The sequence below is a fragment of the Desmodus rotundus genome, chromosome 7 (genome assembly GCF_022682495.2).
Source record: "Desmodus rotundus isolate HL8 chromosome 7, HLdesRot8A.1, whole genome shotgun sequence".
Lineage (NCBI taxonomy): Eukaryota > Metazoa > Chordata > Mammalia > Chiroptera > Phyllostomidae > Desmodus > Desmodus rotundus.
The window spans coordinates 93,810,860-93,837,777 of NC_071393.1; the positions used below are offsets into that span (position 1 = coordinate 93,810,860).

At 38.0% G+C, this 26,918-nt stretch overlaps 2 protein-coding genes across 6 annotated transcripts in view; both read right to left on the reverse strand.

Annotated features, from left to right (window-relative positions):
- The window catches only part of CSNK1G1 (casein kinase 1 gamma 1), a 160,361-nt gene extending 151,842 nt beyond the window's left edge, over positions 1–8,519 (reverse strand). For all 4 annotated transcript variants that reach the window (XM_045201122.2, XM_024568374.3, XM_024568373.3 and 1 more), the window contains exon 1: positions 8,354–8,519. The gene's annotated coding sequence lies outside the window, so the exon portion shown is untranslated. The remainder of the gene's footprint in view (positions 1–8,353) is intronic.
- Positions 8,520–12,153: 3,634 nt separating this feature from the next.
- PCLAF (PCNA clamp associated factor) lies at positions 12,154–22,078 on the reverse strand. Of its 2 annotated transcripts, XM_024568533.3 has the most exons (4): positions 21,901–22,061; positions 21,555–21,635; positions 19,074–19,236; positions 12,154–13,108 (listed from the first exon to the last, which is right to left on the reverse strand). In XM_024568533.3, exons 1-4 carry the CDS (start codon positions 21,944–21,946, stop codon positions 13,063–13,065), a joined length of 336 nt encoding a protein of 111 aa, XP_024424301.1. In that variant the 5' UTR covers positions 21,947–22,061; the 3' UTR covers positions 12,154–13,062. The 2 variants fall into 2 exon arrangements, with proteins under 2 accessions (XP_024424301.1, XP_024424302.1); XM_024568534.4 differs by lacking the exon at positions 19,074–19,236 and having other exon boundaries at positions 21,901–22,078.
- Positions 22,079–26,918: the final 4,840 nt, after the last annotated feature.

The following is a 26,918-nucleotide window of genomic DNA, read 5'->3' on the forward strand; positions in this document are numbered from 1 at the left end:
CTCAAACAAAGAATTAGGCACCTGTCAGTTAACACCTAATGACCTAATATCAATCTTTTTAAAAGAAAAATTCTGAATACTTCCAATTACATCTGAACATGTTAGGAAAATCTCTTTTCAAAACTACTCCCACAGATTATTTTATTCATTTTAGTTTCCTTAAAAAAGAAAGCCATGGCTGGTGTCGCTCAGTGGATTGAGCGCAGGCCTGAGAACCAAAGGATCGAGTTTCGATTCCCAGTCCAGGCACATGCCTGGGTTGTGGGCCAGGTCCACAGTAGGGGGGGAGTGAGAGGCAAGCACACACTGATGTTTCTCTCCCTCTCTTTCTCACTCCCTTCCCATCTCTCTAAAAATAAATAAATAAAATCTTTTTAAAAAAAAAATACCTGGCTTGGAGCAAGAGGAAGGGATGAACTGGCAGAGCCCAGAGGATTATTAGGGCAGAGAAAATATTATTATAATGATGGATAAAGGTTATTACATTTTTTTCAAACCCATAGAATGCACAACACAAAGACTGAACCCTAAATTAAATTATGAACTTTGGGTAATTATGTATCAATGCAGATTCATCAATTGCAACAAACATATTACTCTGGTGGGGGAAGTTGAAATGGGAGAGTGCTATGCATGGTGGGGGCAGAGGGTATACAGGAAATCTCTGTACCTTCCTCTTAATTTTGCTGTGAACCCCAAAACTGCTCTAAAAAAATAAAAGTATTTTTAACAGTACCACATTAACATTTTTTGGAATAGAAAATATTTTTATAAAACAAGCGGACATCCTGGTGCAAAAATACAAATATAGATACAATCCTTAAAATTTTCACAAAAATTAACTCAAAATAGTTCTTAGAACTCAATGTAAAATGCAAAACTACGAAAATTCTTGAAGATAACATAAGAAAAAAATCTATGTGATCTTGAGTTTGGCGTTGAGTTTTTAGATATAACACCAAAAGTGCTCAATGAAAAGAAAAACTTGGCAAGTTGGACCTTTATTAAACTTAAAAACATTCGTACTATGGAGGACACTTAAGAGAATAAGACACAAGCCACAAATTAAAAAAAAAAAAATTTGCTAAATACATATCTGATAAAGGATTTGTAGGCAAAATATACAAAAAAATTTTAAACTCAACAATAAGAAAACAAACAACTTAATAAGGGGCAAAAAGATCTGAACAGACACCTCACCAAAGAAGACATACAGATGGCAAATGAGTATATGAAAAGATGTTTAACACGGAAAGGTATGACAAATTAAAACACATATTTGAATGGCTGAAGTACAAAAACTGATAATACCAAAAAGTGGCAAGGATGTGGAGAAGAGAAATGCTCATTCATTGCTGATGGGAATGAAAAATGGTACAAACACTTTGGAAGACAGTTTGGCAGTAATTTACAAAATTAAATTAAACACAGTCTCATCATAAGGTCCTGCAAACATGTCCTGAGATATTTACCCAAAGGAGTTGATGTCTAGGTCTGACTGGCGTGGCTCAGTGGGTAGGAGTGTTGTCTTGTAAACCTAAAGATCGCTGGTCCAAATCACAGTTCAAACCGGGTCAGGGCACACGCCTGGGTTGCAGGCCAGGTCCCCAGTTGGGGGTATGTAAGAGGCAACAAATTGATGTTTCTCTCCCTCTCTTTCTCCCTCCTTTCCCCTCTCTCTAAAAATAAATAAATAAAATCTTTTTTTTTAAAGAAAGCGTATATCTAAAGAAAACTCTGCACATGCGTATTTATAGCAGCTGTATTCATAATCACCAAAAAAAAAAAAAAAAAAAAAAGGAAGCTGCTAAGCTGTCCTTCAATAAGTGAAAGGATATGCCCTGGCTGGTGTGGCTCAGTTGGTTGGAGCATAGTAACCAAAAGGTTGCGGATTCAATTCCAGGTCAGGGCACATACCTAGGTTGCGGGTTAACCCTCAGACTGGCAACCAAGCATCGATGTTTCTCTCTTCCTTCCTCTATCCCTAAAAATGCAATGAAAAAAATGTCCTCAGGTGAGGATTAAAAAAAAAAGTGAAGGGATAAACAACTGGGGTACATCCATAGAATAGAAAATTATTCAGCAATAAAAGGAAATGAGTATCAAGCCACAAAAAGACACAGAGAAAAATTAAATGCATACTGCTAAGTGAAAAAAAAAGTATAAAAATACTACATACTACATGATTCCAACTATATGAAATTTTGGAACAGGCAAAACTATATAGAGACAGTAAAAAGGTCAGTGGTTGCCAGGGATTCTGGGGGGGATGACAAGAGGGTAGTAAAACTATTCTATATGAAACTGTAATGATGGGAAAATGTTATTACGCATTTGTTAAAACCCACAACACTATATAACACACAGAGTGAACCTTAATGAAAACTACGGATTACAATTAATACTAATGTACCAATACAGGCAACATTGGTTCATCAATTGTAACTAATGTGCCACACTAACACAAGATGTTATCAATAGGGAAAGTGGGGGGAGGGGTATGTGTATGAGAGAGGAACTGTACCTGCTCAATTATTCTGTAAATCTAAAACTATTCCCCAAAAAGTCAATTTTTTAAAAAATTGGGCATCCAATTTTGAGATTGGGCAATCTCAAAAGGTAAATATTGCTACTTTACAGAAAGTCTAGTCAGTGAAAAATAAAATTAACTTTAAATAAGATCAAGTTTAAATTTAAATAATTTAAATAAAAAATAATTTACCTTTAATCCCTTTGCCTTTTTCCTGGCATGTCATATTGGTCATATCCCTGCTCACTAGCACCTACATCAGAGAGTGACAGCTAGGAAGTGGAGAAGATTTCCAGCTAGGAAGCTGCTTGATCAGTTACGGTTAGCAATTGAGCCTGAAGAACTAAAATGAGATCTGGTGACTGCCATGGACACTCAAGCATGTGCACACACACACACGCTTTTTCACATAATTCATTATTGCCAACAACTTAATGTGTATTTATAAATTTACCAAGAAGGAAGTAATGTATGGTTCTTTCAGTCAGAGTCACAAATCCCCAACACCCCTTTTTGTAGCTTAAAGAGTTAGAATGTATAAGCCAGAGAAATCAATGTGGATCCAATGCTATTTTCCCCTAGAAGTTTATGTGGTGTTTTGACGGAAACACCGAACTGTAGTGTTCTCACAGGCTTACCCAGCATTTAGAGCTGTTGCACCAAGTTCTTTCTGATGGTAAGGGCAATGGCTACCTGTTCACTCAGCTTCTCTGGCCAAGGCCAAATCCAAGAGAATATCTCTTTCCCTGGTATGTCAATGCCTCCATTGTGATGGGTGAGCAATTATTGAAGAACAATTCTCATCCCTGATACTCCCAGCCGTACCATAACTACACTACTCACTCAGCGTTTCTGGGTAACAGACTACAGAGGTAGGGCAGTCCATCTGTCTCCCAACACCACCAGAACACTCCCGCTGAAAACATTGAGTATGGCCCTATTCTGTCCAGATGGCTCTCTTCAGTCCACTCGGGGGTACCACACCAATTTTACCTACAGTTTCTCAAAGATGCCTGGGTCTTTCTGGTCCACATTAGATGTCAGTTATTGTAACTGAACAAATTATGGTCTTTTCCAGCTCAGTAAACCCAAAAGCCTGACTTTAGGATTTATTAATATCCAAACTGAAAAGTGGCAAGTATGTGCCCCATGAGCTGTATGCCACCATTTACATGAAAACTATAGCTACTGCCATAATGTATGACAAAACTAACTACCAAAAGACTAAGCTTAAGGGGACTGATCACCAAATTAAAAATCTCCAGCAGAAGCTTCTCTTCTGGTTGTGACATCAAAGAGAAAAAAAGATTTATTCTGTATCTCCATAATCCATTTTCTTGGCAACTCATCAGGAGTGGCCTTTGGTTAAACATACTAACAAGAACCTTTTTTGTTTTAAATTGATCTTTAGAGACAGAGAGGAAGAGAGAGGGGAAGAGTGAAAAGGGGGAGCATCAATTTGTTGTTCCACTCATTTGTGCATTCATTGGCTGATTCTTGTACGTGCTCTGACAAGGAATCGAATCTGCAACCTTGGTGTATTAGGAGAACACTCTAAAAAACTGAGCTACTCAGAGCATTTGAAATCTTGCTCCCTGGTGTATGTCCTCAGTTTGGCTCTAATAAAATCATAAAACTTCTCTTAAAAAAAAAAACCACAGAAAAAAATAATGGTTTATTCAGTGAATCATAACAAAGATACATGAAGCTACCTAATGAGCACGTAGTCTGAATAAACAATTACTTTTAACAAACGTCTGTGATCTTTCTGTAACTCAGGATAAAAACGCAAAAAAAAAAAAAAAAAAAGCAAGTTCTATTAGTTACATATTCACTGATACAGCTAACATTATAAAACCTAAATCAGGATTTTTATTTTTGAAAAATAATCTGATGAATTCAAAGCCACAAAACACAAAGGGGTGAGAAAAAAAGGAATGTGAAACAGATGGCATCTAATGTTTTTCCTGAGTCCATCCTGAACACAATCCCAATGATGTCAAAATCCAATTTAGCTCTTCAAATAAGTAATCTCCCAATGAAAATGGTAATTCTGAAATAAATTTACTCTTATTTTTCCTCCCAGCTTCTCAAGAGTTTTTTATATTAGGCAGAAATGAGTAGAGAGAAGTTAAATGTTTAAAAAAATATTATTTCACAAATTCTAAAGTTCTTTCATGAAACTCTACTTTCACTTACCTCAAGCCACAGAAGCACTTTCTATCAACATTGATGACAGTAAAATCTGTCTATGATATCAGCCTTTTTTCTGGATACAATTATTATTTATCCTTATTACAGAAGACCACATTATATTTAAAAAATGCTTTACAATAGAAACAAGCTCTGGAAGAATACTCATTTGGTTCGAGTAAAGCATTGTCTGGCATTTTTAAAACATTTCCACAGTAACTTTCACTCCTGGTTTGGCAACACCAATAAAACTAACTGTACTGTGTTTATTACTTGATTTTAGCATGTGGTATATAAACCTTCCCAATGTCTCCTAAAACTTTCTGAGATCATCTAAGAGATAGATATTAAAGGAAGGTTTAGTCATTTTCAGGTTTCCTGACGAGCAAATTCCATAACCGACAACTGCAAAGATCCTTGCAATGGCCTCATACTTTGAGTGGAAAAGGTCATTGAGAAAAGTATCATCTCTAACAATCTCTATTGTTGCCTGTTATTTAAATAGATCTTTTTACTGTAACAGCTAGTATCCTCTCATACCATTACATGGTTTATTAAAGTTTTATGAGAAGACAATGAAAAAACAGGAGCTTCTGATAGTTTTACCAACAAAGCAAGATAATATCACCTCAAATTTTAGATTTGAAAGATGATGAAAAAAGTGATCTAGGAAACCACATCTAAAAGCTTTAAAGATACACTAAAGACTTTACACTCAAGAAAGTAATTTAGAAAGTTGAATAATCTTACAAAAACTACGACTACTAAAAACATTTCACCTTTTTAAAAAAGCATACAGTTTATTAATAATTTTAAATATATCCATCCATTTATCAACCAATACTTATTGTTTATTATGTAGCTGCAGCAGTGGATAAAATGTAAAATAGTATTTCTACCTCAAGGAGCATGCAATATAGTTAGAGACTTACTACAGGTTTTTTCTTTAAGTTCAACAGTGTTTAAAAGATAGACATATGAAAAAAAATACATTTGAAATTTCCTCTCTAAATTATGAAAGATCTATAAACTTCTAAAAAAAGATACTGAATTACGAACTTTGTTAATGCTTTCATACATACAAAAACTATTGTTAAAGAAAGTCAGTTGGTATTTATCCTGTGAGTATAAAGTGAGTATTTAATTTAAAAATTAAAGAAGTACTGTACTAGCTACTATGGCCCTGTCTGGTGTGGCTCAATTGGTCATCCCATTAAACTGAAAGGCCTCGGGTTTGATTCCTTGGCAGGGGGCATATGCCTACATCAAGGGTTTGGTCCCCTGTTGTGTACATAGGAAAGGCAACTGACTGATACACACACATCTCTCTCTCTCTCTCTCTCTCTCTCTCTCTCTCTCTCTCTCTCTCTCTCTCTCTCTCATATCAATGTTTCTCTCCTTCTCTCCCTCCCTCCCTTCGCCTCCCTCTAAGATCAATAAGCATGTCCTCCGATGAGAATGAAAAATAAAATAAAATAAAATAAAACAGCCCTCCCTGGTGTGGCTCAGTGGATTGAGCGCTGGCTTGGGAACAAAAAGGTTGCCAGTTGGATTCCTGGTCACCGCACAAGCCTGGGTTGCGGGGCCAGGTCCCTGGTTGAGGGCATGCAAGAGGCACCGATAGATATTTCTCTCCCACTCTTTCTCCCTCCCTTCCCCTCTCTCTGAGAATAAAATCTTTTTTTAAAAAAGCCATTTGTTAAAAAATAAAAGTACTAACTACAAGTTACATCAGAAAGCAAACTTTATTACCTGAAAATTTGACATATAATAGGATACATTTTAAAACTATAAAATAAACAAATTATAAAGATTTCATATTTCTGAGGTTTCTTATATTTTCATCATGATTTAAAGGCAGAAATTCATCTCATTGTCATTTATTCTACAGATTATGCATATAAAAATCCTGTAAGTTTTGCTAATAGTTAAATCTAATTAAGATGAGTTATGCCACTGATGTTGATTTTAATCTTAAATTACAATTAGTTTCTATTTTATGCCCCAATTTTAATTCTCTTCAGAGACATAGGATGTTAATTAAAATTTACATAAATTACTTTTTAAATGGGTTTCTTATCAATCCATACTATACACATCACAAATCTGAGAAAACCTTTGAAACATTATTGGTCTTTTGAATAAATGCACATATTCTGCTTTATTTTTAAGACTTTTAAGAAATTTCTGATAACTGAATTTCATGCTACTTATGATCAATTTCTATAAATCACTGAAAAGTCCTGTTCTATACATACATTTTGGAATATTATTACCCAATTCTCTTCTCATCCCAAACTTCATTCCTCAAAACCAGTCTACCTTTACTGTGTAAGATAATGATAACTAATCTTTCAATTAGAAGGTGATTCCACTTAAATTGGGCTGTCACTTAAACATATTACCCTCCCTTACAATATTGGTAAGAATTTTAACTCATTTTACTTATGAAGAAAATGCATCTCTGGTAGGTTCCATTACTTGCCCAAGGTCAACAGCTAGCCAGTGGCAGTCTGGGTTCAATCCCAGATTTACCTACCTCAAAGCCAAAACTTCCACTTGACCACAATTATCTCCTTAAAGGATTAAAGATAGGCTCAAAAGCAGACAATCCTCTCTCTCGGAACATATCTATTCTAAAATATCACCACACAGTACTTACAATTCAGTCACTGATTGAAATAAAAATGAACATCTTTCTGTTTCACTTAAACTAGGGCAGACTTACTGGCAGGTAAAAAGGAGGTTGGAAAAGGCTTGCCTCAACATGTCTCCCCTAAACCTCTATATCTACATGGTTGTCTTAGTCCATTTTTTATAAACACGCAAATCTACCAAACAAGGCTACGCCGGACCGGCTTATAGTTTGGTGCTTTTCAGAACTGCACTTTTTGTAAGGCAATTTATACGATTTAGTATATAACTGGGAGGCATTGTTTCACATGCTATACTGACTTTCCAAACATTTGAAGTATCACTTAGAGGCAACAAACCCAGTTCCACCCTCTTTCTCTTACGCTGCGATGCCTGCCCATTTGGGGGTACCGCTCCGGTACGACGCTGGGGCAAGAGCAGTAAAGGAAGAAGTGGGGGAAGCGCACGGAAGTTGGGTGGAGGGAGGTCTCCTTACCCACTCTTCTGCCCTAGCTCTGCCAAGGGCGGCTCCCCACGGTGCCCAGGCGTCTCACAAACCCCACAAACCTCGAAACCGGGCTATGTCCCAGCGGGGTGGGCAGGGGAAGCAGGCAACGGAAGCTTTGGATTGCCCCAACCACCCTGCCGAGATCCAAGCTCTCCTCTTGGCCCCGGAGGATGCTCCCCCTTTCAGAGCGAGTCCTCCAGGTGGCAAACTCCCCGCCGACACCGGCCGAAGTCTTCTGCATCCAAGGGGGCGCCTCCTCCGCAACCTTCACCCAGCCTCCCGAAACTCTCCGCCGCGAGGTCCACCAATCCCTCTCTCCACCCCCGCAACCCTCCACACACACACACACGCTTGCCTGCGCCCCACCCAGGATCTCGGCGTACCCCTCCCCGACCCGGAGGAGGGCCCCCCCCACCAGACCCCAAAGGCACACACACACCCCTCCTCAAGCTCCAACGTCCCAGATCCCGTCGAAGCCGGATCGATACCTGGTCTGGCGGTACTCTGGGGCTCACAGGGATTGGGCGCGATCCCCTTCCACTCGCGCCGAGCGCTCCCTTACCCACCAGCAGCGGAGGCTTCTCTCTTTCCCAGGAACGGGAGGGAGGAGAAGTGTGGGAGGGGAGGGGAGGGGTAAGCGAGAAGCCGAAGGGACGCCAGGGGCCGAACCGGAATCACTAGGGCTGGCCCCACCCTCGGCCTGGCGCAAAGCACCCGAGCGCTCTGGATAGGACAAACTTAAAGCAGGCTGCGAGAAATGAACACCACCACTTCCGGGTCGCCTCTCTACTGCCCCTCCTTAGCAACCGCGTGGGGTTGCTAAGCGGAAGTACCTCAAAGACAGCACCCCCATTTCTTCTGGGACTGTCAGGAGGTAGCTGGGAGCGTGTGTATTTCTTTGGCAACACCCTTCTGCCTTCTCCTCCCGGTCTTAGACTGAGCCCACGCTTCGCAGCCAGAGTCACAAAGCCCATCCTGCTTTTCCCTTCATCTATACTACCCACCCCTCCCCCAACCCTCATCTGCTGTGTAGACATCCTTCCTCCTGCTGAGTCCCAGGCCGACCCATTGGCTTTTAAGGCTCTCTCTCAATGATTCCTCGCGGGAGTTATCTTTTCTGGTAGTTGAGCAAGCATCTCCCTCTTGAGGATTTTCAGTTGTGTTTCAATTGGGTTTTAAAAATCTTCAATGTTATAAAAGCTTTCTCGTGCACTTCGTTCTCCTTTGACAGCCCATGAAACAGAGCGGTGAGAAAAGTTCTGTCTTCGCCTATCTTTTGTAAGGACTGTACATGGCTGTGTATGATCTGTAAATAACCTAGTTAAATGAAAGGGGAAAACAAAGCTTCGCTGTAAATTGAGTAGAGTGATTTTAATCCTTTAAAGAAAAGCAATGAGAAAAGGCCAAAGGAAGACCGTAATCAAGCTTGAGAAGGAGGAAGAAATTTAATCCTCCACTAGGAAAAAACACTCACACCTACACTGTGGACAAGAAAAGTGTTACTAAGAGACTTCATTTATTCTTGTGTCGAAGTGATGTGGGCTATGAAAATTTTGGGAAAACTACTGGTTGGGGTAAAAACCAGCAATATAATTAATAGTCTTTAGAAAAATGACCCATAACATTATGGCAGTTAAGTATTCATAGAAATGTAGTTGGGCATTCATAGAAAAACGGGTAAAAATCTTGGCTTTATTTTCCAATCTTAAATAGGTCTGTTTAAAAGCAGTAACGCTTAAGAGTCGCCCCTGAATTTGTTCTCTGTTCCATGGCAGTGAGTGTACTGGCAACCACAGCTTTAATTTTGTTGGTCATGATAACCTCTTAGTTACCAATAATGAACTTTTGTCCACCTCAGCTGGTGCTGAGCAAATGAGCTTTGGTAACTTAAAACAGCAGGTGTGTTGGTTTCCTTACACATGGGGCAGCATTAAATTGTTTTGCCCTAGACAGTTCAGTAAAATCTTTAGGAAGTCACTTCAGATTAAAATGTCAGTCGTAGGTTGTTTAATTAATAAGTCTAAAACATTGCAACTCTTCTCATGGGGCATGAATACATGTGGAAATACACACACACACACAATTCATATTTAATCTGAGCACATCCAGTAATTAATTGTTCTTTTAAAAACCTGTCTGTAAGACACAAGTGATAAGCCATTATCATGACAAAATAGAGCTTAGTATTTTAATTGCCAACAGGTTTATTTAAAAAGTTAGAGAAGTAAAACCATGAGCCCAAAGAACAATGACTTATCCAAAACTACGGTGCATTTAGATGTCTCTAAAATTTTTTAAACATGATTTTGGCAAATGTGTTCTAAAGAAATGTTTTCTTGGGTAAAGTTAATAGTTCAAATTAAATGTGGTAGTTGAGGCCAATATAGACATGCAAATTCGTATGCACCATCCATTATTCCCATTACCTGAAGAAATATGACCTGAACAGTATTCATTTAGATCTTTTCTTCCTAGTTTTTTTTTAATTGGTCACTTTTTAATAGCTATGGAATAACTGGCTTGACTCCTAAATGGCCACATGACCTCTATTATCCTATTTTCAACGTAGATATTGTTTGGAGACCTCTAAAGATGTACAGCACAATCCACACCTAAAATTAGCTATGTAGGTGTAACTACACTTACAGGGTTTTGTGAGCAGCACTACAGGAATTTGTATTCTTAATATGAACCATAGCTAAGTGCTCTCAGATCTAGGCTAGATCTCAAATAGCCTTCAAAGTCAGTACAGTATCTTCATCCTGTAGATCAATATGACTTCCTACCTTTTTTCTCAGTTTTTAAGCTTTTTATTTTTTTCATTTTTTATTGCTCCTTGAAATCATTTAAGAGTTACGGTATCTAATGTTTATTTTTTGGGAAACAACAACTCTGTTATACAATAATGAATATGTAAATATTCCTAGAGTAATTAATATTCAAATATTTGTAGAGGTCCACTGGCATCTCCAAATACAAAAGATACCAAAACTAAAGTCTTAATAATTGATGACTACTTGGGATCAGTTACTAGAAATGTAGCCGAATTTAGTATGTGCCTAAGCAATATATAATACAAAAGACATAGATCCTTACACAAGCGACTTAAAAGAAACTAACTTAGAATACATGTGACATAAACAATAGGATGTTTAGCCTTTGGAAGAGAAAGCTAAAGGATGTACTTGCTCTCTTTAAATACTTGAAGGTTGCCACGTGGAAGAAATAACTTGTTCCGTGTTATGTCAAGGACAGAACCAAGACTAGGAAGACGGAAGTTAGAAAAATTCAAATTTTTAACTCAGAATGTTCTTCACAATTAAGAGTTGCCAACCAACAAAGCAGAAAGCAGTCCCCCTAATGAACAGCTGTACCTGAGGTTGAACAAGATGACTTCTAACATTCCTCCCAGTTTTAAGTCAGTAAAAACCACTCCCATCTCTATATGCTATATCCTCAAAGGTAAAAGGAACTATTATAACAATGTTGTTTGGACCAAGGCCTAGCTGGACCTTCAATTTTTCCAAAAGTGTCCTAGCCTCAAGGATTCTAAATACATTGAGATTTGTAAGCTGTGTACATATGTGAAAGTTTCAGTTAGTTTAAACTTTATTTTCTGATTTTCAAAAAGTGATAAGCATTTGTCGTCTTATAAATAACTCTTTAAACATACTTCATACTTGTGGATATAATATTGCTCTTCCTTTGTAAAACCATGTAAACAAAAAATACATATGATCCTCACAATGTTCTAGCATTCAAAAATTCCAGAAAAGTAGCTTTAATCATTGTTTGGCCAGGTATTTAACACTAGCATTAACAATTTGAATAATCCAATCAAAGAGGAATACCAGATTAGTTTTGTGAAAAAGGGTATAAAATTACAAACTTAGTTTAATTATCCTTTTAATGTATATTATTTTTTTATACTGTTTCAACGGAAACAGGGAGTCTGCACTTCCATTATGTTTAGGAGAGGCTAAATTGCCATTCTACATTTTCAAAGTTTTGGGAAATAAACATTACAGGGGACCTCTGCCTAATGAAAGTGAGACATCATCACCCTTGCTGAGTAGTTCAAGTCTGTTTCTCTCTTTCTCCCCCTCCACCTTCTTCTGTCTCTAAAATCAATTGATAAATTTAAAAAATTTAAATGTAATCTACACTCTTCAGGACTCAATTTGGACATTGATAAAATCAAATCAATGGACGAATTTGTATTTGGAAGGAATAAAATAGAAGTATCTAGTAGAATATAATCTTAGAAAGCACACAAATGGCTATAGCCTATTTTGAAAATAAGTATTTATTAAAAACAAAGTGGAAAAACATGTCTGTTAAAACCTGGTTAATTTTGACAATAGGTGTCAGTGAGCAAAAAAGTGTAATGAGGAAGCAAGAATTACTGTTACTAAGTAATATTATACCTACCTTTTCAATTATACCCCAGTTACCTTGAAAAATATATATATAATGGTAGCTCTAAGAACTTTAGACATAGCTCTGGGTTTATGGCACGATTCACCTTTCATGTTTTATTGATGTCCAGAGGGTAGTATTTTATTATACCACATCAAATGCATATTCTAAGAAAGTTCTTCTCTTTTAATGTAGTCTACTAAATCTTCCTGCCTGAAACCCTCAGGACCAAATTGCCTTTACATTTGTCTAAGGAGAAGACAGATAGCCATCAAGTTTTTTGACATTGCATCTTTGGCCCCCATTCTTATAATAAAGGATATAGGTGCAGTTCAGTTAATACTGATTGTTTTAAATGTGCAGAAATCTAACTCTGCTTTTTAAATCAAATAAAAGGGAAAATATGGCACCATTCCAAAAATCTAATGCCAATAAAAAATGGCAGCAGTACAAAGATCTAAGCAAATCACAAATACAGCAGATTTGTTGTACAAAACATAAATGATTTATTTTTAGCAAGAACAAGAAGCTTAACAAGAACAGGTAAAAGAAACCAAATATTGCATAATATTGAATACTAAGGTTAAGTAACCATAATTATCTCATAAATTTTCCAATATCATAACTACTTGCCTTTTAATAACTATATGTAATCCTCATTTTTTTAAATTAAGTGTCTATTCAACAATGTTAACTGGAACAAATACATTTATGCAAATTTACATCCTAGGACACCAGAGTAAATATAAGACATTAGTCAAGGATGAATAGAAAAGTCCTATTCTTCTTCGTCATCCGTATGATCAGGTGGCAAAGGACATACTCTGCGGAGAGAACAGAGAACTTCAATAGTCAGCATCAACTAGTTGAAAAACAAAACAAAAATAGCTACAAGTTATAAATTAGGAACATTAATTAGTAGTGCAGTGGGTCTGGTCAAGTGACTGGAAATGAGAGAAAAATAAAACCATTAATTGATAAACAACTACAAACACCAAGTGCTACAGCAACAACTTTTTTAACCATTTATTTTCTCTGTTAATTTGCCTAATCAGTGTTTCTCCTTTAGGTTATATTGCCATTTTTATTAAAAGAGAAGTTTTTTTCTATAAGATCATCTTTTGACATGTTAAGTGGATGACAAAAGTGGAATATAATCCTTCAGCAAGGACTTTGTGATAATAAAAGGCAAGAAATTAACAACCCTCTTGAGCAGAGAAAACAGCAGCAAGTTGTCATATTTGACTGTGTACCCTTTTGGACCATATAAATGTATTCCTTAATTAGAAACTCCCCCAATTGTTTAGGCTGGCACATGGTAGTTGTAACTTTTAAAAAATAATTTACATTATCCCAAGCCATTTGTACTCATTGCACTTTTTACAGATAAAAAAGTCAATTAAAAACATAATCCTAAATAAGCATTGTTTTTAGAGCTGATGGAAATTTGTGATATCTATCCTGAAATAATCAGTTGCAAATGAGATCCAGTAATCTCAACAGTCCTAGAGCTAAAGAGTGAAATGAAGGTAGCTAAAATGAAGGTATTCTGACTTGGTACGAGATTATCACTGACTCACCTATTACATTACTGAGAGGACCTCATTTTATTTTCCTGGAAATTAAATCGAGTTTATAAAGAACACTATCATGAACCAAAGTTCCTTTTTGCAAGGACTTGACTTACTTTAGTTATCATGGTTCTGTTCAGATTTTAAGTAGCTAGCCTCACTTGATTCTGACTCCCCCATGCAACTGATCCAGTTTACTCTGCCTTTGTGAGAAAAATAAAACCATAGTTGTCACATTCCAGATTATGAAATAGAAGTCCTTCTGATAAACTGACAGTTTACTATTTACTGTTAATCTACTGATTTACTAACAATAAAGGGGTACTGACAACTCTCCTAAACAAAGACCAATCTAAGAAAGGCACTAAAGGAATAATATAAACTTTTTAAATTATACCATAGATCAAAGTGCTTTATGAGAATACATGTGTAATCTTTCTCCATGTAGTGGGAAGCCTGTAACATAGTTTTTATTGCTATGATGATCAATGGTATAATCATATTTGACTGTCTTGCCAAATATTATTTCCTTAATGGAAATCACAAATAATTCAAAAGTCTCAAATAATTCAGAAGTAATATATTCTAGAGCTGATATTGGCTATTAGCTTGTTCATATTAGAATAACAGGGAAGGGTAGTGCCAGACAGTGAGAGGGAACCAGAAGAGACAAAATATAAAATTTAGTTACTGCTCCAGAACTTGACACTCCTTTCAAATACTGCATAAGATAGTAAGCGCTCAGTAACCATTTACTAAATAACCTTATGAACATTATTGACTAATTCTTAAAATTTTATATGCATAAACATCACTTTATATGTCAAATACTTTAATTGCTCTTCCAGCCATTAATTTTTATTTAGCTTGTGTTTAATGCAAATCAATTCCAAACATTACGTACAATCCAAAACAGGTGGATTTTGTTCATATATGAAGCAAAAGAGTGTTCATTCACACACATAGATCTCATATAGCTTGAGATCTGTTGGATCTGGTTGTTTCTGTGTAGGTTTCTAAAGATGGCACATATTGGGGGGAGGTAGAGGAGAATATAGGATGGATAATGGAAGGAGACTTGGCTTGGGATGGTGACAACACAATACAATATACAGATGATGTATTATAGGATTATACACCTGAAGTCTGTATTATTTTATTAACCAATGTCACCCCAATAAATTCAATAAAAACATGAAAAATAATAAGTAAAAATGGCAAATATTAGCTTAAGACTTAAGAGTACTATGGCCATGCTGATTACTATAATATCTACGCATCACTGTGTGGACTTGTGAACCAAAGATTTCATGCAGTGTCTATTTTTAAAAAGGCTTTTTTATAGATCAAGACAGTTGTAAAAGTTTTAATTTCCAGAATCAAGTACACTTATGTTTAGGACCAAGTTCTAACAAACGAAAAACACCGACTGATGTAGAAAGTGTTCCAAATGTAGCTATTCTGATTCATAAAGCTTAAAAAAAATAGTTACAGAAAGACAAGAGTTGTGAATTTAATGCAGCAAGTTTCCAGGCCTCACTTTCCAAATACCTAATAAACATTATTTTTGTCCCCTTCATATGTTTGCCTCTTAATTTCAGGATTTGTCAAACATGACTTCAAAACATAAATTTTTAAATTACAAAAGTTATTCAATACATGCAGAAATAAAAAGCAGTAGTTTTAAGATTGATATCATTGCATTTCTAATCTTTGGAATCAACTTAGGTTATACAAGTTAGCTAAATCAATTTGGCACTCCTATTGGGTGGGAATCTGTGATAGGAAATACCTGTCGATTGGTTTTTAGTGTATATGCAAGAATTACTCGTGGCTGGATTTGTAGTAGATTCCAATCTAGCATTGCCCTGGCACGTGTCAATTACTACATCAAATGCAATATCAAATCGAAAGGCCCAGAGGAAAGATTTAAGTTCCCAAGAGAATAGTGAAAACTTAACAATGTAAAACTTTATGTAGAGTATATCCGAATTAAATTAGGGCTGCTGAAATACACAGAGGATTTATGCTAACTCCTGGTGGTTCCTTCAAATATACATATAAATGAATCACAGAGGCTCTTTATTTTACCTAATCATTTTATTGCCTTCCAGATTTAATGAAGCAGAGTGAAAGCTGACTCTCCATTCCACAGTTCATCCTTTTTCTTGATCCAGGTGAAATTACTCTTATGTTCAAGGTAAAATTTTAAGTGTCCTTACTTAAAACTTTTGAGCTACGTTTAATCACATCATTTTCAATGTTGTCTCTCTCTGTTCTTACATATGAAACTCCAGCAAATTTAATATTGGCATTGGTTATGTAGGCAAACCTTCAGATCTTCTTTAAACCAGTCCACTGTGAGATTCTCAACATTTTCTGCATTGGTAGATTAATAATTAGTAGATTTGATGAAGACCTGTTTTTTCCTTGCCACGTTGGACTGCAAGATGCCATATGAATTGGGCCGTAGAATATGGGTTGGTGAACTGTAGATGTTTCTTGGCCTGAGTCTCTTAAAGGTAGAGATGTAGAAGGGCAAAAAAGACCACAGACAGACTGGCTGTTAACTGCAGGGCACAACTGTACCTTGTGGTTTCAAGACGGTCTGGCGTGCTGGACAAAGGAACGTGCGAATAAATCCGAGCGGGTAGAAGCAATACCAGAAGCAGCAGCCCCAGACTGAGACTGGCCACCAACCCCTTGCCCATGCTGGTTACTGCACCTTGGATCAGACTTGCCACTGCTTGGTGCGATGGAGGATCTTGGGCTCCTGCATGGTGCCGGGGAGGTAACTAGCAGGCTCTTAAATCAGGAGGTGTCATAATGAAGTGATGTGGCACTACCCGCCCACATGCACTCACCATTGGCCACTCCCAATCAAATAATTTGTTTTCAAAATAAAGTATTTCAGTTGTTTAGAGAACCTGGACCCTCTATCACTTATAAATCTATATTATATGTTTCCACTTTTTTTTCCAGTGGCATTATTTATTTTCCTGATTCTTAAAAAGTAATTGGTATGTTTGTTGTTGAAAACTGATAACACTTGTGAGGCAACCTCATCCTCTGGACAGCGACCAGCAGGATGAAGAAGCAGAAGGCAACTGAAAAGCCTTCAGGTCCCTGGCCATTCCTTTATCCACAACCCCCACCATCATGGATTCTTCCTTGACACAATTACTAAACATGTAGTGCTAAACCTATCTGTATGAGCAGCATAGCTACTCAGATCTGCTTCCCTGCCCCCTGAGAAGCAGTTTCAGATAAATCTTCATGGTCGTTTCTGGATTGATGGTGGCTTTGAGCCCACAGAAGCTTTCTTTTCAAATTGTACAGACAAGTGTATTCTGAAAGAGACATTTTACTATGTCTCTGGACGGTTGTGAAATCCAGGCGAAAGCAATGAGGAAGTTTAGAAAAGGAGAATTAGTCAAAACAGGCTACAATGATATTTAAATCATCCATTTAAAATGAGCTGATCGTACCCTGGCTGGTGTGGCTCTGTGGGTTGAGCGCTGGACTGTGAACCAAAGAGTTGCCAGTTCAATTCCCACTCAGGGTGCATACCTTAGTTGCAGGCCAGGTCCCCAGTAGGGGGCACGTCAGAAGCAACCACACGTTGATGTTTCTCTCTCTCTCTCTCTTTCTCCCACCCTTCCCCTCTGTCTAAAAATAAATACATAAAATCTTAAAAAATAAAATAAAATGAGCTGATTGTGTGGGGGGCTGGATGGAGGGAGCAAAGGGGGAAAATTGGGTCAACTGTAATAGCATAAAGAATAAAATATTTTTAAAATATAAAATAAGCTGATAGTGTTTTGCTAATAAACTATACATCTTGCACATACAAAAATGAATTCACTTCTCCCACCTCTTTCTGCAGCTAATGGAAAACTGTTAGGGGAAGCTGATACAAGGAGAACATTTGCTCCTTTCCATCATCTTAGCACCTTGTTTTGCCTCTTCAAATTGTGATGTGCACAAACCTTCTTTTCAATGCAATGCATCCAAAGTTTTGATACCTGTAATTTTTTTTTGGGGGGGGGGGCAATTGTTTAAGAATCACGGGTTTATTTTTTGTATATCTTTGGCTATTGTCCTTGTGTACCCTGACAGTGCCATGTGTGTCAGCCCATGTCAATCAAGATGGGTAACCATTGAAATGAGACTTCTAAGTTAAATGTTCAGGAATTCAATGTATAAATAAATGCTGCTTTGGGGATATTAAAAAAAGAAAGAACACTGGAAGCATTTAATTAAGGATGAGGAGAGGTCTTTACCCAGAAATGACCTCTATTGATATTTGGTATATTTTCATTCAATATTATTATTTGGTATATTTTATACATTTAGTACTTTTGCATAAAGAATTTTTTTAATTTTATTTATTTATTTTTAGAGAGGGGAAGGGAGGGAGAAAGAGAGGAAGAGAAACATCAATATGTGGTTGCCATTTGAGCACACCCTACTGGAGACCTGGCCCACAACCCAGGCATGTGCCCTGACTGGGAATCGAACTGGCAACCCTTTGGTTCACAGTCCAGCGCTCAATCCACTGAGTTACATCAGCCAGGGCGCATCCAGAATTTTTGCTTAACACTTATCATGAGCATTTTTCTCACATTAAAAGCTTGAAATGCATGAGTTAATTGGCACTCTGAATTCTGTGTGTGTGCAGTTTTATCCCCATCTTATTTTGAAGTATTCTTATGTATTTATAGAGAGGTTGTAAAGAGAATATACCATGGAGTTAGGTTTGATTGTTTCTAAGTGATGGGGTTTCTACATTTTCCAACTTTTCTACATTGCTTATATATTTCTTTTGGAGTTTGAAGTGGTGGTTTTTTAAGGGATAGGATTAATGGAACTCAAACTAGATTAAAACAATATGGAAACAGCTTTTTGGAAAAGACTATAGAAAATAGACTGTAACATTTAAAAAATAAAGACAGGAAGTTTGTGGTTAATACCATAGCACTCATCTTGATGGGAACTGATCCTCTGTAAATGGCTAGACTGAGTAAAAATAATACCTTTCATTATGTTTAAAATTTGGGGGTGACTGTTGTTAAAAGATTAGCACAAGTTTTTAAAATCCTTTGGTTTGTATTTTCTTACCTTCTCAAAGAGAAACTTTAAAGTTACTCAATATCCTGTTGTCTTTTATTTTCAAGAATACAATTATTTTCTTAAATTCCAGAATACAAAGACTTACTTTCTCTTTCCTTTTCCTAGGCCACTGCTTCCTGCCTCTTCAGGAATCCGATTCTCTTTTTCAGAATCTTTAGGGGACAGTCTGAAGAATTCTCCAATTCCTTTTTGCCATTTAGGGGTTGGGCGCACACAAACTGGATTCCCTCCTGCGTACTTATTTTCAGCTACAAAATATAAAAAGATGGAACCAAATAATAACTAAGAATATAATAGCCATCCCTCAAAGGGAAACAATTTCTTAATATCAAATCTAAAGGACATTAAATGATATTAATACCATCTTAAAATATAGAATCGGAAAATGTGACAAAATTATCAGTATATGTATAATAATGCTGTTTTACAGTTATCCTTGAGCCTAGAAAAATAGCATTAATAGAATTTTTACATTTGGAAAATATTTTTTCATATTTTGTCTATAAGCAGAACTATTCGAATAGTCTTATATACTGCTATAATAAAGTTTGCCACACTTTTCCTAATATAAGGTAGCACCATGTAGTATAATCTGCCAAATTTTTACTTAATAAGATCAAAACTCATATAGAAGGCTAAAAAGTGTGCAGCAGTGAACATTTCCACATAAACAGGTTCCACTCTTCAAAGCACTTGGCTCCTTTTCAGTTCATAAGATAAATCCAATTCTTGATTATTTTAAAACAGTAATATAAAGGAAAACTTGAAGGAAAATTCCTGTCCTTTTTATGAAGTAATGATAAGAATACCAAGAGGAGCAAATTATTACATTACATATACCTTTTGTTTTAAAAACATTTGTCCAAACTCTAGCTATTAAAAAACTGATAAAAATACTTCCATATATACTGTCTGAAATTATATTGCTTGTACTTTTAAAAAAATAAAGTGGTCTTTAAATAATAGTGATTCTTTGGTTCATAATTTTCTTGAAGGAACCTTATGAGAATTCTTTCACTAGTAAAAAGTATACAGCAGCAACAGACAGCTCAGCACAGAATTCAAACTCAGCTCTGCAGATTTAGGGGTGTGACTTTTCCTGAGGTCACACAACTTAATGAACTTAAATTTCCTCACCTTTAAAATAAGAATATCACCAATTCCACACAGTTGATTATTGATTAAAAATAGAGATATGTGTCCCTGACCAGTGTGGCTCAGTTGGTTGGGCATTGTCCTGCAAGGCGAAGGGTCACCGGTTTGATGCCCAGTCGGGGCACATGCCTGGGTTGCAGTCAGGTTCCTGGTTGGGGCACATGCGAGAGGCAATCTATTGATGTTTCTCTCACATCGATATTTCTCTCTTTCTCTTTTTCCCTCCCTTCCCTCTCTCCAAAAATAAATAAATAAAATCTTTTGTAAAAACACAGAGATCTGTAAAATGCCTTCACAGGTGGATTGCTGCAACAGAAGTTCATTAAGGGCCTATTCAATTGTGTTTCAACAGTGGGCCACACAATGTGCTCCTAAGTGGAATTTGGTTTAGTGATACAGGGTATAAGATATTCTCAATAAATTCATCTATGTTCAAGAATTTTTTTAACTTAATATTCCTTTTTATCTAAACAGATTGAAATAGGCGACGGCGGGGTTTCTCAGCTGGTTAGAGCACCATCTCCGTACGTCACGGTCGCAGGTTTTGATCGCCAGTCAGTGCACACAAGAAGCAACCAGTGGAGCATAAATAAGCGAACAACAAATCAATGTTTCTCCCTCTCAAAAAAAAAATCAATAAATAAAAAATTAAAGAGATTGAAATGGTAAATATTTTCTAATGAAATGTTTAGAATAGAGGGAAGACTGAATTAACATGAAAACCCATGAAGTCCTTCACCGTGCTTCCTTGTATGTTCTTAAATAGACCTCGTGGAATGAATCTTCCTTACTGCTCAGTTTCCTACCGAAAGGAATGAAGCACCAGATGGCATGGTGTTTTCTCAACCTATCCTCGCACAGGAGTAGTGTGAAGCTATTTCCCCAGCAGCGTTTTTGATACTATGACTCAGAGGCAGTATCGGAAGCTGCAGAGTTGGAAAACACACAGACACCACGCCCTCCTCCCCAAGTGTAAGGGAAAAGAAAAACATGCAGAAATGAAAACAAAACGTTTACACTAAAAAGACAATGTGATTAGTACTGTCAACTATCGCCCTAATTCTTAAGTTAGTAAAGGGATGCTTACATAATCTTACAAGGAAAAGCCATTCGTCAATATTTGAAGTAAAAACACTAAAAATAAAAAATAAGTCTGGAGATAAATCGTATTTGTCCCTAACGCGGAGACTCGAGATTCTCTTCCATGCAAGCCCCACCTCTACACCAGCTCGCCAAGAGGCCCAGGGCCCTCATTATAGCTTGGGGCAAGGAAGAAATTCGGGCAGGAGGATGTCAGGAAAATAAATTCCACGGTGGGCCGGGGGCTTGCAGCTGGGAGAAATGTGGTGCCAGGCCCGATCCCCTGTTGAGAGAGTTCTTCCAGGAGCTTGCAGCGCGGGGCACTTTTTACCTTTCCTCGACGAAGGGGACCTGGAATTAGCAGCAGAAGTGGAGGAACCAAGCACCTTCCTGGGGGCTCGAGAAGCCACCACTGCGGAGAAAGGCAAAGACGGGCGTTCAGAAGGGGACGACAAGGAGTCTCGGAACTACATCCTCACCACAGTCCCCGACGCAAGCTCTTGGGAAAGCCCCACAATCCAGAACCCTCCCCTGCCCTCTCAGCTTCTTCCTCCTCTTTAAGGGGCAGGGCCGCTGCTTCCCTCCACAGTGGGGGACCACCCCCACCTCTTCCGCCCTTGGCGGCGGGGGGTGAGGGAGCAGCCCCCGCCCTCCGCTACCGTGCTGCGTTGCCTCACCTTTTCTGTAGGTGCCTGGGACACTGTCTGCTTTAGTCCGCACCATATTCAAACGCGAGGAGATGAAAGCCACCAAATCGTTTTCTAGCTGAGTGTTTCCCTGGACAAAAAACCGAGAATGAATCTCCCGCCACAGTTTATACCGGTCTCTTTCCCGCGCACTCCGCGAAGTCTCCCCATTGGTTCCGCGCCTTCTCCCCATTGGTTCTGCGCCGTACCCCGCAACCAATTGCCAGCGTCCAGTGAGCACGGAGTCAGAGCTTGGCACAGTGCCGACACGGCCATCAACTCGCGGAAGCTTGTGATTTGTGCCCCGCCCCCAAGATGGGCGGTGCTGGGGTGCTTTCCTCAGTGTGCCGTGTGTGGGTGCTAAGGCTTTTGAAGTAGACAAATGTGCCTGCCCTGAAAAGAAAACCCAGCAAAAAAAAGAGAATTCTACCGCTCGTTTAAAAGTTACCTCAGGGTTAAATCCATAGTGATTGACTCCTGGAAGTGAATCCTGAAATAAAGCGGACTTTTTCATGCAAATCAACATAAATAGAACTTTTAAGACTTCATGCAGAAACGCACTCCACGGCGTCCCTAACTAAAAACAATTCTACGGAATGGGAGAAAAGGAAACTAATACAATTTACTTATACGGTTTTGTTTTGTTTTTTTACATTTTTAGGATGCTGTAAACCTAAGGGAAAAAAACAATGAACTGTATATACAGACACACATAAAAGAAAAATTAATGTCTTCTCGAGACCTGTATAGTCCCAGAGTTGTTTAAAAAACATGCCAAATGTGCTTACAGTACATCTCTGGCAGACAGCATAATTCTAAAATAGGAGCTCATAACTATTTTCTATCCCTGTGCTTATCTTCTAATTAGTCACAATCCCCCTGGGGAATGATTTTCACTCTCTGAACACCATGCATAAAACATCAGATGAGCTTGCTTTGGGATTTTGTTAAATGCTCACTTGAAAAGTAACCCTGAAAGAGTAAGCACAGCATTGATCTTCTCCAATAAATTATGTTTGAATTTTTGGAACTTCTAAGTACTGTAACAGAATCAACAACTACTTTGTGTTTTAGAATTAAATAATCTAGACCAGTGAAATTAGCATTATAATAGCATTATAATAGGAATTGTATTGAAAATTACTTGTAGCTTTGTCTAAACCTTGGACTCTAAGATTAGAGCCAAATTCCTATCAGAAAAATCAACAAGCCCCAGGGTATATTCCTTTGTTATTTGTCATCATGCTCCTCTCAATAAACAATGGTTCTTCCATACACATTATTTCCTTTTAAATTCAAGTGGCTTCTACAAAGACCTGACTTACTTAATATGAACTCATATCCCAGATCCCTGCAGAAATTAGAACTTTATAGAGAATCTGTTTGGTTTTTCTCCTGGCTGCAAAGAATTGCAAATATACTTTTGCACACAAGGATAGTCTACAGCCGGGGGTGTCCAACCTTTTGGCGTCTCTGGGCCACACTGAAAGAAGAGTTGTCTTGGACCACACATTAAATACATTGTGACACGTAATCACACACAAAAAAATCTATTGAATAACAATAAAAAATTAAAATTAAAAAAAAATTTTAATCTCATACTGTTTTGATTAAATTTGCGATTTTGTTTTGGGGTGCATTCATAGCCATCCTGGAACACATATGGCTCATGGGCCACATTTGGACACCCCTGGACATATTACTACAGCTGTGCATGTATGTTTTTCTTTTTAATACCAATTGTGATCGGGAAGGACACATTTTAGAGTAAAAAAATAGGAAAAGAGCAGTGATCACTAGTAAAAATTCTTAATTTAAATGTTTGCCTTGAGGAAGTGCTTCTCCTTTAAAGTTATAAAAAAACACAGAGTTCTGTGGTGTGAATCTGACCATTCAAAGGCCTAGGACAGTAAGAAAAATCATAGTATATATGAATAATTTATTCCTAAGAGTATATGAAAGAATATTTTTAGGTCATTTTAAATAGATGTGCTTGCTTTGCTTAGGCAGAAATGTATTTTACTTTATTTTTTCAGAAATGTATTTTTTTTAAATATATTTATTGATTATGCTATTACAGTTGTCCCATCCCCCCCCACCCCACTCCATCCTGCCCACCCCCCTCCCTCCCACATTCCCCCCCCCCATAGTTCATGTCCATGGGTCATACTTCTAAGTTCTTTGGCTTCTACATTTCCTACACTATTTTTACCCTCCCCCTGTCTATTTTCCACCTATCATCTATGCTACTTATTCTCTGTACCTTTACCCCCCTCTCCCCCTCCCACTCCCTTATTGACAACCCTCATGTTCTAGTTGTTTGCCTAGTTTGCTCTCGTTTTTGTTTTATGTGTGGTGGTTAGTAACTGTGAGTTTGCTGTCATTTTTACTGTTCCTATCTTTGATCTTCTTTTTCTTAGGTAACTCCCTTTAACATTTCATATAATAAGGGCTTGGTGATGATGAGCTTCTTTAACTTGACCTTATCTGAGAAGCACTTTATCTTCCCTTACATTCTAAATGATAGCTTTGCTGGATACATTAATCTTGGATGTAAGTCCTTGCGTTTAATCTTGGGTAATGTAATTATGATGTGCCTTGGTGTGTTCCTCCTTGGGTCCAGCTTCTTTGGGACTCTCTGAGCTTCCTGGACTTCCCGGAAGTCTATTTCCTTTGCCAGATTGGGGAAGTTCTCCATTATTTGTTCAAATAAGTTTTCAATTTTTTGTTCTTCCTCTTCTCCTTCTGGCACCCCTATAATTCGGATGTTGGAACGTTTCAAGGTGTCCTGGAGGTTCCTAAGCCTCTCCTCATTTTTCCAAGTTCTTGTTTCTTCATTCTTTTCTGGTTGGATGTTTGTTTCTTCATTCTGCTCCACACCGTTGATTTGAGTCCCAGTTTCCTTCGCATCACTATTGATTCCCTGTACATTTTCCTTTGTTTCTCTTAGCATAGGCTTCATTTTTTCATCTGTTTTTCGAACAGATTCAACCAATTGTGTGAGCATCTTGATAACCAGTGCTTTGAACTGTGCATCCGATAGGTTGGCTATCTCTTCGTGGATTAGTTGTATTTTTTCTGGAGCTTTGAAGTGTTCTGTCATTTGGGCCTTTTTTTGTTGTTGTTTGTTTGCCTTGGAGCGTCTGTTACTTTAAGGGGTGGAGCCTTAGGTGTTCACCGGGGTGGGGTAATGCTGGTCGCTGCGTTGTGACGCTGTACGTGGGGGAGGGGCCGAGTGGGAGCAATGGCGCCCTCTTCACTCTCCTCCGGATTTCAATCTTACACTCCAATACCCACAATCAAACTGGGCCACTCTGGTGCTGGTTCCCGAGTAAGTGGGCCTGTGCACACTCTAGGCCCCTGTGGGTCTCTCCAACAACCTCTCCTGTGAGGCTGGGAGTCTCTCCTGCTGCCTCCCCAACCCCCAGGGGCGTTTTCAATCAGAGGTTTGAGGCTTTATTTCCCCGAGCTGGAGCCCTGGGTTGCGCGGTCTGCTTCGCTGCCCGCCGTTTGTCCGGTTTATCTGTGGGCGAATGTGGTGCCGAAGGGTGCTACCCGCCACTCTGCCTGCCCCGTTCTCCGCCACTCTGAGTCCGGCCTTCTGGGTTTATCTGTGCAAATGTGGGGCCGCAGGGTCTGCTGGTGCTCGGACTGCCTGCGCCTTTTGTCCCACACTCCGCCAGTCTCAGTCCCGCCACAGCCACGCGAGTCCTCTCCAACCCGGTGCCCGTCTCCGCCCCTCCTACCAGTCTGGATGAATGTTTATTTTCTATTTCCTTGGTGTCGGTCCCCCTTGCTGTTCAATTCTCTGTCAGTTCTGGTTGTGCGAGGAGGCGCAGTGTGTCTACCGACGCCGCCATCTTGGTTCTCCCAGAAATGTATTTTAATACATAGTAATGATTGTAAATGGCATTACATTATATTACAGTCATTACAAACTAGAGATCACAAACCTTAACATGCCCTGTGCAGAAAATATTTTATTCTTGAGGACCTAGTAATTTCATCATAATATGTATGATGTAGTAAGTTTTACTGTAAAAAAAACTGAAGTCATACTCTGTCTTCAAGAAGTTAATATTTTATTAATTTTATTTTTTTAAAGATTTATTTATTTATTTTTAGACGGAGGGGAAGGGAGGGAGAAAGAGAGGGAGAGAAACATTAATGTGTGGTTATCTCTCACATGACCCTCACTGGGGACCTGGCCTGCTACACAGGCATGTGCTCTGCCTGGGAATTAAACTGGCGACCCTTTGGGATGCCGGTGGGTGCTCAATCCACTGAGCCACACCAGCCAGGGCAAAAAGTTAGTACTTTAGTTGTGAACAGATAAAGAAACAGGTAAACTATTTGACATGTTACAATTAGTATTAAATGTGGAGGATTTTTATGAAGAAACAAAACTTGTACCCACTATTAGTGAATACTCACAGAGCATTTTTAAGCTAGAAAATCACATTAATAACAAGTTAATAACAGACCATCTAAGCTCAATATAAATCAATAAACTTACGATTTTGATTGTTTATGTCAATAAAAACATTAGCATAAAAAGATGAAACAGCAACCAGTTAATGTAATTACTTAGTCTAAATAGCCTAATGGAAATGGAGAACCTATAAACATAAAACAAAGTCATCCAATTAAATTTATTGATTAAATATATCAGAAGACATTATGCTGTTCATAAAAGTCTGGTTAATTTTTTCCCAGTCCACAGTGGATTACGGAAAGGCAAAAAACCTTTAAATCTGGTCATGTTGGGTTGAAATACATAATTTCAACTTCTTAATCACTACAGAGACTTCATGTGGAAGGTCTTCAAAGCCGTATCCCAACAACTGTTTTATAAAAAGTTCCCCTTCCCGAGTTGACTGAATTGTCTCGGCCATCCTGGAAAATATCTGACTCAAAAAATTAAATAGCAAGAAGTTTTAGCAACGTGAATCTATTATTATTAGACTACGGCGGGGGTAAGAGGGAGCGGTACTAACAACGTCACTACT